Source organism: Macrotis lagotis, chromosome 5 (assembly GCF_037893015.1).
Source record: "Macrotis lagotis isolate mMagLag1 chromosome 5, bilby.v1.9.chrom.fasta, whole genome shotgun sequence".
Taxonomy (NCBI): domain Eukaryota; kingdom Metazoa; phylum Chordata; class Mammalia; order Peramelemorphia; family Peramelidae; genus Macrotis; species Macrotis lagotis.
Genome location: NC_133662.1, coordinates 262130097 through 262142404, shown reverse-complemented (window position 1 = coordinate 262142404; position 12308 = coordinate 262130097). Strand labels below are relative to the sequence as shown.

At 49.7% G+C, this 12308-nt stretch overlaps 1 protein-coding gene across 1 annotated transcript; it reads right to left on the bottom strand.

Annotated features, from left to right (window-relative positions):
- Positions 1–9564: 9564 nt before the first annotated feature.
- On the bottom strand, positions 9565–11233 carry NMUR1 (neuromedin U receptor 1). The gene is made up of 2 exons (XM_074190114.1): positions 10342–11233; positions 9565–9851 (listed from the first exon to the last, which is right to left on the bottom strand). The coding sequence occupies exons 1-2, from the start codon at positions 11231–11233 to the stop codon at positions 9565–9567; spliced, it is 1179 nt and encodes a 392-aa protein (XP_074046215.1).
- Positions 11234–12308: the final 1075 nt, after the last annotated feature.

Genomic DNA, 12308 nt, shown 5'->3' with positions numbered 1-12308 from the left:
TTACTCTCCAGAATAGCTGGATTAATTCAAAACTCCAAAAACTGTATGGAGAACTTTGTTTTAGGATTTTTTAAATTAAAAAAATTTTTTTGAGAACTTTAAAAATCAAACACAAGGCATTATAACCGATCTGGAGAGTGTAGAGAGTCACTGAGTTTATTGACTGAGGGATGGCATGATCATTCTGATAGGTGAATGGAGGGAGGATAGATTGGAGAGAAGAGAGATTTGAGGCAGGTAGAGTCTCCTGCATCCTGGTCCAAGGGAGAGTTGTTGGCTCTGAGGCCGGTGAAAAGAAGCCATACGTGAGAGAGAGACTCTGGAAAAGGGAGAAGGTAGGCTGTGAGGAGGGAGAGGAGGGGGCACCTGACAAAAGATACCACAAGGGGTTGGGAGCCTGCTGACTGAAGTTTGGTGGGGCATTTGACAAAAATTTTAAAAACTGGCAAGAGAGAGCTTGGAGAAAGGAAAGGGAATGAACGTGAACATGTTGAGTTATGGGCTAGTCCAACTCCTAGCACTGAGCTAAGGTAATTTATAGAAAAAATAAAATCATTCACTGCAAGCTCCCTCCCTTCCACTCCCACCCCATCCTCAAACTCCTTGACTCAGTCTTGGTCATCCAGAAAGAAATGCCACATTTGACAGGATTCAATGGGAGAAGACCCCACAATCCTCCTAGAGATGGGAGGTCGATAAGATGTTGTATATTTCTTTAGATTTATTCAGTGCCAGGGCGGCTAGGTGGTGCAGTAGATAAAGCACTTGGAGTCAGGAGTACCTGGGTTCAAATCCGGTCTCAGACACTTAATCATTACCTAGCTGTGTGGCCTTGGGCAAGCCACTTAACCCCATTGCCTTGCAAAAACCTAAAAAAACCAAAAAGTCCCATAGCAGAACCAGGAGGAGAAGTGGGAGCTCCTAACCCATAATTCCATGCTCTTTATACTATACCAGGTTGAGGCTGGTGGTTCTGGGAGTCTGGCTCAGACCTCAGATGTTAGAAAAGATCCTCCTAGACCCCCCGTTTCTTAGCATCCCTCTTAGATCAACCCCTTCCCCATGCCAAGCAAGGCATGATTAACCCCCTTACTGTTCCTCCCCCCACCCCCATTAAATGAGAAGGAATAAACCAAGGGGGGGATTTTGTTAAACCTGACTGGCTCCTTGCAGGATGCTTAAAATTGAAGTGTGAAGGGAGCCAGGAGAACTGGACTGGAGATGGGATGAAGGACTGGGGTGTCACTGCAAACGGAAGTCAGCCTCTCAGGCCAACGGCCCGTGGAAGGTGCTTGTGGCAGAGGAAGGGCAGAGGCAGAGCCAAGCACCAGGAAATCACTGGGGAGGGGGCAGCAGACTGAACTGGAGAAGAAAGAGGCCCAGGGGAGAGGAGAGGAATGAGAGCCTGACCTTGGATAGTCACCCCTAGAAAGGAGAATCTGCTCAACTGGATTTCTAGGCTTACGACAAATTGAGACCGGTACCCCCCTAAAACCAAGCTCTCAACCACCAGGGAGACTTCCTTCCTTGTCAACCATATCATCTCTCAAGAAAGTCAAGAACTTCCTGTGATTATCTGACAGAAGCCTCTGGGGGGTGGGGGGGCTGCCATGCTCCCTGAGGGCCCCTACCGGAAGGAGCTGTCTTCCCTCCCTCCTCTCCTTCCCCCTCCTTTGTTGGGGGAGCTGAGCAGTCCACGTCATGGGAAGCCACCTTGGGCCGTTCTCAGTGTGGGCCAAGACAGAAATCCACAACTCGGAGAAGAGCCAGCTCAGTTCGGTGAAAAGGCCCCTGCACACAGAGAGCCATGCTAAGAACCAGAACACCGTCCGCCTTAACCACAACATTTTGAGGTGATCCACTCGGCATCTCTCAGTTTAGAGAGCTAGGACAGCCCCGGGGCACGTGTCAATGTCTACTTCTAGAGGGAAAAACTATGGAATCTGCATATTACCTTTTATCTTCACTTCCTATCTCATGGTTTTCTTTCTTTCCCCTTTGTCCTAATTCCTCACCCAAAGAATGACCAACATGGAGATATGTTAAACACAAATATACGTGTACAACTTGACTAGATTGTTCTACGCCAGGGGAGGGGGGAGGAAGGGAGGGTGGTAGAAAAATGTGTAACATAAGTGTGTAAATGGTTGAATATTGAAAAACTACCCTAACCTGTCATTGGAAAAGTAAAAATATCAAAAAAAAAAAAAAGAAAGAAAAGTAAAGGATCCTGCCTCTCCGGGCAGAAGATATAAACCCTTCCTTGGCTACCTAGGGCCTGTCTGAACTCAGGAAAATAATTAGCTTCTCTGGGCCTGGTTTCCAGCATCAGTCTGGGGAAATCAGAGGGAATTTTGTTTCCTTAGGGGCTATCAAAATGTTTCTCAGGTAAGTCATATAAAAGACCCCAGCTTAAAGTCCCTGCCTCCTGAGGTCATAAGTCCTGATCAGACCTCTTCTGGGTCACTTCCCAGAGGGCCCAGGGATCTTTATTGCCTCAGGAGGAAATGCAGACTGCTCAGCCCTTTTCCATCTGCCTCTAGCAGACTCTTGTAGCCTTCATCCACATCATCCTGCTGGATTTGCTTATCTACAATCTGCTTCCCGTCTCCCACCTTCATGCCTTTGCTCAGGCTGTCCCCCCAGGTCTTGAAATCCCTCCCCACCTTCCCTTCATAGAATCTCTAGTACCGAACCATCTCTAGCCATCTCCAGTCATCCTGATCCCTATCTGGTCACTGGACCTAGATGGCTCTGGAGAAGAAAGTGAGGCTGGTGAGACTTAGCACAGTCCCCCTCACTCCAATCCAGTTCACGTGCTTGTTATGGCATCACCTCCTTGATGTCATGGTCTTCTTGGAGAAAGGGACAAGCAACAGCTTCTTTAAAGCCTCAGCTCATTTGCTTCTTCCCCAGGAAGCCTTTTCAGATCCTCCCTCCCTCCCCTCCCCTTAGTGAACCCTCTTTCCTCCTTAAATTATATTTGTTGGCTCCCCCACGTTTTCCATTAGCGTTCTCTTGTTTTCTGTCACTTAATTTCCAAATATATCTTTCCCCTCTAACCTCAAATTATTTTGCAGCAGCTGACCTGTGGTAGTCCATTGAAAGGAAGCTCCCTGAGGGCAGCAACTGGTCTTCATTCGTCCCAGAGCCGGATGCTTGATTGCCTTGGTGGCAGCTGTCCCTGGCTGGGGAGGGCAGGACGGAAGGATCCTGGCTTCTTGGCTGACTGGCCCTCTATGGGTCCTCGGACAATTGATGAAGTCTGCCTAAGGGATCCAGGCACCTGCATCAGATGGGTCCCACCGGGTGACCAGGACTGGAGGAAATGGGGAGTGGTGGCCCCTATCTCCCCCTGCAGCCGGCAGCTCCGGGCCTCTGGGGAAACATCTGGGGGGAAGGGGACCCCAGAGTGCACGTGGGCATAGAACTGACTTGGAAGGAGGGTGGAGGTTAGTGCACGACTGCAGAGTCAGTGGAGCAGAGGCCAGGGTGAGAATACTGCCTCGGACTTTTCCTACGCGGCATCTTGGAGGAGTCGCTTCCTGATCACCCCCTTCACCTACCCTTCTGGGGGAAGTTTCAGCCTGATACTAGTCTTCCCAAGCAGACCAAGAGTTTTACTCCCAAGCCCTGGGACTTGAGTTCAAGTCCAGTCCTGGTCAAAGGAAGCCTGTGTGATCAGGCCATGGCTTTAAAGAACTTGCTCCTCAAAAAACCTTCCCTGGGTTTGTGACCCCACCCACTACCCCCCTCGCAGACTCCCTAGCACCCCAGAATGCAGAACCAGGGATTCTCCCATATAAGGCAGCTCCACCCTGGTGGCAGGTGAATATACAAATGAATGTGTTCACCTGGGCAGATGCTGCATCTCTGCTAGCCAACGGACTGGGGTGTGGTACAGGGGCAAGTTCAGACTCTGGAATCTGAAAGTCTGGGTTCAAAACCCACCTCTGATGCTTATTCCCTGTATGACTTGGGCCAGTGATGTCACCTCCCCGGGCCTCAGTTTCCCCAGCTGTGAAATGATGCGAAATGACAAGTGTGGGCAACAGACCTTAGGATACTTGGTCAGGAAGGAGCAAGGGGAAATAAGCTTGGGGAAACCAGAGGCAGTATGAGGTGACTTGCAGCAAGTTGTAGAGTCTTGGAAAGTTCTTTAGCAAGAAGTAATATCTTTTGAGACTGGGGCATCAATAGAATTGTTTTGAGGGATTTATTTCTGCAGAGGCTGGAGTGGAGAGGTGGGAAGCCTGGAAGTAGGGAGGCCTTTGAGGAAACTTTTTTTAATTTTTAAAATAAAAAAAAAATTTGCAAGCCAGTGGGGTTAAGTGACTTGCCCAAGGTCACACAGCTAGGTAAGCATTAACTGAGTCTGGATTTGAACTCAATTCCTCCTGACTCCAAGTCTGGTGCTCTATCCACTGTGCCACCTAGCTGCCCCATGAGGAAGTTCTTGAAACTGTCCAGAGAGGAGGTGGTGAGGGTCAGGGCCTAGGGGAACCAGACTTGCCTCGGGGTAGGATTGGCAACACACTGTTTAGGGAGGACGGTGACCCCCAAGTGGTGAGTCTGGGTGCGATCCCCTGGGGAAGGGGCTGTCCTTGGTTAGAGACAGCACAATCTAGAAGGGGACAGACTTGGGAGAAAAGGCATGGGCTCAGTTGTGACTGAGATGCCCGTTGGAAATCTGGGCCCAGATCTAAGCCATTGGAAATGCAGGACCTGGGAGCAGGAGAGGATGCAGGACTGGGTGCCTCCGTCACCGCCCTGGGGTCAGAACATCACTGAGGAGGAAGAGAACCTGGGGGAGAAGAGACAAGGACTAGAATAGTGTTTTGGGAACCCCAGTGATGGCTTGGGAAGCTGGACAAAGGAAGGACGGAATAGTTGGAAACCCACCTGAGGAAAGGAGTGTGTTCTTGGGTTCAAGAGACGGGAACATCTGGGTGGAGGTTAGCCAGAAGCAGCTGTAGGGTGGGAAGCAGTGCTCAGTCAGGCTCCAAGACCCTGACCCTGGAACCAGAGAATCACAAACCTAGAGCTTCCAGAGAACCAAGACTGAGGCCCAGAGGTAGAGTGCCTTGACCAAGATCACACAGGCCACAGGCAGTGGAGGCAGTATTTGAACCTACCTTCTTTTTTGGGGGGGGAGGTGATTTTTAATTGGGAAATTGTTAATATAGTCATGCCTTTTATAATCCTGAACCTACCTTCTGATATATTTGCAAGTGATTTAAAACTGAGAGAGACCCCAGATAAGGCTGCAAGAATGAAGGAACAGCTCCCTTTTCTATAGCTCTGAGAGGCTTTTCTAACAACTACTCCGAGATGTGACATGATGGAAGAAGGTCATGAGTGGCAGGCCACAGGACTCTAGCCTCACCCTCAGGGGAATGATTCAATCACTGAGCATCTTCTATACGACAGGCCTTAGGAAACACAGAATAGAACAGGAATGACCTGCCTCAAGAAACTTGCAGGGGTGGCTAGGTGGCACAGTGGATAGAGCACCGGCCCTGGAGTCGGGAGTACCTGAGTTCAAATTTGACCTCAGACGCAATAATGACCTAGCTGTGTGGCCTTGGGCAAGCCACTTAACCCCATTTACCTTGCAAAAACCTAGAGGAAAAAAAAACTTGCAGAGGTCATCTAGCCTCAACCTCCAGCATTTTATACACGTAGAAACTGAGCCCCAGAAAGAAGTAAATATAAAACACAGAAGATTGCTCAAAGTCCTCTGTGATGGGGAGGGCCCCCTGCCTCTCTCGCTTCCGATTATAGTTTCTTTTTTCATATTGGAAACCACCAGCCTGAAAGAAGAGATTCCATGCAAAGAGCCAAGACTCTTGGGAAACCTCTTGAAGGTGACTGGAGCCAATTGGGAGGCTCCCCTTCAGCACGGGCTTAGAAGACAGAGCCCAGAAGTCTTTCTCTTTGCAGGAAGCAAACAGGCTCCTGGCCCTTAGACATTCTGTGAATAGTTAGCATACTTAGTTCTATATGACTTCTTTTAAGGTTTTTGCAAAGCAAAGGGGTTAAGTGACTTGCCCAAGGTCACACAACTAGGTCATTAGTAAATGTCAGAGGTCACATTTGAACTCAGGTCCTCCTGACTCCACACCACCTAGCTGCCCCTCTGTATGACTTTTAAAAAATTAATAATGTTGATCATGACATAGCTGGAAGAAAATGCTCGTTTTGGTTCAATTCAGAGTGCAAAAAAAAAGATTAAAAAATAAGACAATTACATTAAAAACAATGAATTTTTATTTGAAAATAGCAAATAGAATGAACCTTTAGTATAAATAAAATTTAAGGCAAATTTTGACTGTAAGAATAAAGAACAAAGTAAAAATATGGCTGTTTTGTATCTGGTAATGAAGCATAAAAATTTAATACAACATAAATGTTATCAGTATAATAAAAAACTTCCCAAAGGATTTCTCTCTGGGAGGGGGAGAGAGGAAGGACACAATGGTGAATGTAGATGATGTCAAACCGAAGCTAGCATTTATTAGGAATACATGATAGCATCTTTGAGATATTGTATTTCATTATATTGAATTATTATTGTATTTCCAGAAAACATGTAACTCAGCAGAATAGTTAACTGGAAGCTGAATCAAGATAACTTTTTATTTTTATTTTATTAAGGCTTTTGCAAAGCAAATGGGGTTAAGTGACTTGCCCAAGGCCACACAGCTAGTCACTATTAAGTGTCTGAGACCGAATTTGAACTCAGGCCCTCCTGACTCCAGGGCCTGTGCTTTGTCCACTGGGCCACCTAGCTGCCCCAAGGTAACAATTTATAGGGATAAATGTAAAGTCTTATCTTTGGGTGTAAAACATCAATTGCAGAAATATTCAAGATAAGGGAAGGAGAGAGATGAAGCTAGATAAATTCCTTGTTGGTTATTTCCTCTTTTGAGGTTTTCTTGGCAGAGCTACTGGAGTGGTTTGCCATTTCTTCTCCAACTCATTTAATAGATGAGGAAACTGAGGCAAATAGGGTTCAGCAATTTGCCCAGAGTCACATAGCTAGTTAGTGTCTGGGGCCAAATTTAAGCTCCAGGTCCAATGCTCTGTGCACTATGGCATCACCTAATTGCCCAGCTAGGTTAGCACGTAAAAGATCTGGGGATCTCAGTGGCCTTCAAGCTCATTACTGAGACAGGAGGGGCAGCAAAGCTAATTCAATCAACATTAGTAGAAGTTAATGTCCGGGACCAGGGATCCAATGGACCCACTCTCCTCCACCCTGTGGAATTGTTCCAGACTGGGTAGCTATATTTTAGGATGTACCACGAAAGGCTAGAACCTATCAGAGGAAGCTGATCAGGATGGAGAGGAGCCTAGGAGTCATACCCAGTGAGGCAGGGTGGCAAGATCTTGGGATGCTTATCCTAAAGAACATTTAGAGGGGTTAGGGTTATTTTTTCAAATTTTAAAAAATGAATCAATAGCTCATTTTTGTATCATCTTCATCACCACATATCTTTTCCTCAGTCTACCCATGAAGCTATTTCTTGTAGCAAAGAGTTTTAAAGAAAGAAAATACAATAAATCAGAAATGTATGCAATGTTCCCCCCATCTCTGAAAAGAAATGTGAATCTGCAAATATTTGAAAGTCTGTCAGAAGATTTGATTGGTTCTTCTTGACTCTCCAGGATGGAATAGGGCAGGGAAGCAGATTGGGATTCTTTAGAAGAACTGGGGGTGGCAGCCTTTCAGTGGGTCTCCTGGACACGTCTCTCCCCACTCCATCCTCCACTGAGCTGTCAAAGTGAGCCATGTCACCTTCCTCCTCTTTAGCCCCCAGGATAAAATTTTTAAAAATCCCCCAGCCTTCACCTTTTCTTACATCTTGCACTCTTCCCTTCCACTCACCCCAAGATACTCTGCCTCTCCAGGACTGTTCTTCAAACAAGACACTCCATCTCCAGACTCTGAGCATTTCCCCTGGCCATCCCCCCACCCCCGCCACCAGGCATTCCCTCCTTCATCTTTGTCATCTGGTATCCTGAGCTTCTTTCAAGTCCTCACTACCATCCCACCTTCCTTGAGAAGTCTCTCAGTCCTGAATGCTGGGCTTTTGCTCTGAGACGCCCCAGTTTGTTCTTTCTGTATCTTGTTTCTACAGAGTTGTTGTCTTTGAGTCAGTCAGGGATGGGCTTTGCTTTTCTTTGTGTCTCTGCTATTTAATCAATGTTGATTGACCCCATTGAGGACAAGGCCTGCGTTGGCACTTGTGCCTCCACTAGAATAAGAGCTAAAAAGGGATTTGTCGATTGACTCATGGATGGATCCCTTTATCTGAGATGTTTTTTAATGGGATGGATCGTCCAGGTGGAAGGGGCCTGAGCGGCCACCAGTATGGGGCTGACAAGGTCCTGTCCTTTCAAGATGGCAGACAGGAGCTAGCCGGCCAACTTTGGTTGAAGGCCTCAATGAGCCACCTACTGGGGACAGCTCCAGTTCAGAATTAGCCAGGTTTTCTTGACTGCAGTCCTGTTTTTTGCACCCGCTCACTCCCACTGGTCCCAAATCTTCCCCGCTAAGTGGAAAGAGTCTATTCCCAATTCCCTTTAAGTCCAAGAGGGCTAACATCTCCCAGAGTGTGTTCTTCTCCACACTGGCCATCTCCAGCTCCTTCACCTGCCCCATAGCCTTGAGTGTCCTCCTCTGGACATCGCAGCCCTGCAGCTATTCTGATATCCTTGGTGGGAGTGAGCTCCCCATCCATGGCTATCTGCAAACAGAAATTACTGACCTCTGATCAAGGATGTTGATGAGGAAATCCAGGCCTCCTGGATCACAGACCTAAAACCAGATCTTTTCCAGGTTGCCAAGTCTAAGTCCCTGATTGACAAAGGTAGAAACTGAGGCTTCAGTCAGAGCTTCAAGATGCTTTCCCCTTCTGAATCTTCTGGACTCTTGGACTTTACTGAGGGTGATTTGATGGAACAAAGTGGAAGCTCAGAGTGGGAGGGGCCCTCAGAGGTCATCAGGTGCCACCCCTCATTTCAAGGATGAAGAGATAGATCCCCAGAGTGGGGAAGGGACATGTTCAAGGTCAGACAGGCCATGAGTGACAGAGAAGACAGACCGGGGTTCCCCCAGTGGTTTCCTCCCACATGTACAGCTCATTCACCCACTTCCTGGAAAGGGAAGTGCCCTCACGGGGAGGCAAGGTTTTGCATCTTGGTTCTATCAGTTTTTCTCTAGGTCCCAGATGCTCGCCAGCTGTGGGACCCTGGGTAAATCACTTTACCTCTGCCTGCCTCAGTTTCTTCATCTGTAAAACGGGGATTATAAAAGCCTCTGTTCCCCAGATCAAACCAAAGGGTACTTGGAAAGTATCTAGGCTGGTGACTGCCCCACAGTAGTTTCTTTAATGCTTATTTCCTTCTTTTCTTCCTAGTTACCCTAGCCCTCTCTAAGTCTCCCAAGGGGGTCGACCCAGATGACTGAATTCCTGGCCTTCTCACCATCCTCCCTTTAAGCTGGACAAGTGTGGCCTTCCCCCTCCCCTTCACCCTGGCTCCCAAGAAGCCGCCTCTTCAGTGATGGGGTGGTGGAGCCCCGGGGCGCAGAGGCAGCAGAGTCTTGGGCCACTTGGCTGCCAGCATGCCCAGGGCTTTACGGAAGGCCCCTTGGAAGCGACTGGACAGGAGGCTGTACAGGATGGGGTTGGCGGCTGAGCTCAGGTAGAAGAAGACCCCTGATGCCACGTGCACGTACTCAAAGGCCTGGAGCAGCTCTTCAGTCCAGTGAGTCACGAAGCTCCACATGAGGCGGTCCACATGGAAGGGGGCCCAGCAGACCGCAAACACCACAACCAGAACAACTGTACAACAGAGACAAAGGGCTAACTTGGGTCCCTGTGTAGCCCCTGGCAAGTCACCTTGCCTCTGGGGCCTCAGTTTTCTCATTTGTAAAAGAGGATGTTGGACTGGTGTCCCCTTTGGCTCAAAACCTGTAATCTGTGTTTACACTGACATGGCCCCCCATCTCCCTCCCTGTATCTGCACTGACCCTTCTGCCTTAATTTTCCTCCCTGTGTCTACAGTGACCCTCATGCCTCTAATCTCCCTCCCTGTGTCTACACTGACCCTCATGCCTCTAGTCTCCCTCCCTGTGTCTACACTGACCCTCATGCCTCTAATCTCCCTCCCTGTGTCCACACTGACCCTCATGCCTCTAATCTCCCTCCCTGTGTCCACACTGACCCTCATGTCTCTAATCTCCCTCCATGTGTTCCCACTGACTTCATGCCTCCCTCCCTGTGTCTGCACCTACCCCTGGGCCTCTAATCTCCATCCCTCCCTCTCACTTACACAGCATCTTTGTCACCTGCCTCTGGCAAGGCCTCTTGGACTGCAGGGAGCTTCTGGGGCTACTCCTTGGCCTGTCCCCCCAACTGCTGTCTTGGCTTCTGTTGCTGCTGACCCCGTTAGCCTGGGCCCACAGGCGCCTCTCCTGCCGCAGCCTCAGACCAATGAGCACATAGAGGGTACTGATGATGGCCATGGGTAGGCCAAAGAAGAGCAGCGTGGTGGCCTGGATCACTAGGTTGTAGATGGCGGGAGACCTCACTACTGTGCAGATGGCTGTCTGGGGCACAATGCCCTGTCCCAGCACCTCCAGCTCCTGAATCCCATGCAGGCTGGTGTTGGGTAATGAGCAGAGCATGGATATGGCCCAGAGGGCCCCAATGACACGACGGGCGTGGGCCCTTGTCAGCACAGCCTTGGCTCGCAGGGGGTGCACCACGGCCACATAGCGCTCCACGCTGAGGGCTGTCACGTTCAGAACTGAGGCCAGACACACGGTCTCAAACAGCAGCGTCTGGAAGTAGCAGCCACCAAGCCCCAGCTGGAAGGGGTAGTTCTGCCGCATCTCGTAGAGCTCCAGGGGCATGCCCAGCAGCAGCACCAACAGGTCAGACAACGCCAGGCTGAACAGAAAGTAGTTGGTGGGCGTACGCATGGCTTTGTACTGGAGGATGACCAGGCAGGTGAGGGCATTGCCCACTGCCCCCACAGCAAAGATCAGCAAATAGATGGCACAGATGGGCCCAAAGAGCCTACTCTGCTGGGGGCCCAGATACTTGAGCCTCAGTTCCTCAGCAGTCAAGTTCAAGTCCTCCAGATCAAAGCCTTCCCAGGCCCTGCCCCTCAGCAAGTCCCCACTTCCATTGCAGAACTGGGGACCAGCTGGTCCCACCATAGACACATCCCTGGGGAAGCTAGAGCAATTGAGGAGAGGAGCCTGGGCCTGTGCAAAGGAAGGAAGATTAGGAGTCAGAGACCCCTGGCTTCAAAGCTTGGCTCTGCCATTTGCTACCCATTGAGACCTTGAGCTATGGCCCTGGGCCTTAGTTTTCTCTTCTGTACAATGAAGTTGGGGTCGGACTAAGATGGCCACTAAGGGCCTTTCTAGTTATCGGGGATCTGGGATCTTGGACACTTACTGTCTGGGTGACCCTGGTCCAGTCACTTTGTCTGTCAATGGCTGATTGCATAAACCCTCACTGTTTAGCTTTTTGTTGCTTATAGGGGGAGGAATTGTGGGGGCAGGTTTCTGATGGGGGGGAGGATGAAAGAACTGCTGCAGGGGCCCATTGCAGACTCACAAGAGGAAGTCGGCAGATTGCAAAGATGAAGGACCAGAGGGAAGGGGGAAAGGAAAGAGCAGGTGTGGTGGGGAGCCTGGAATGTGACCCTCCTCCTGGAAGCTGAGTCTGAGGGCTGAGCCATCAGCCAGCTAGTCCAGCTCATACCTGCAAGGAAGCTCCCCCCGCCCCGCATCACACACCCAACAGGGGGTCCTCCAGCTCTTGCCTGGAGACCTTCTAGAAGGCAGAGCTTGTAGATGGCCCTTGGCCAGGCCGGCGTGCAGATGTTGGCCCCTGGCCTGGAACCCACCTCTCTCCGGGACAACTAGCTTTTTTTAATTCATCGAGGCAATGGGGTTGAGTGGTCACACAGCTGTCTGAGACCGGATTTGAACCCGGGTCCCCCTGCCTCCAGGCCCAGTGCTCTATCCACTGCGCCACCCAGCTGCCCTGACAACCATCATTATTATCAAGCCTACATTGGCCTCTGCCATTTCCTCCGCTCTGCTGCCCCTGGCTCTGTCACACAAAACGAGTCTAATCCTCCCTCCTCGTGAGCGCCTTGCAGATTCTAGTTCTGGAGTCACTTCTCAGTACTATCCAGTTCTTCCTGATCCCTTTTGGAGCTTTCCTGGTGGAGCTCCTGGCCGGCCATTTCCTTCACCAGCTCATTCGACAGGGGAGAAA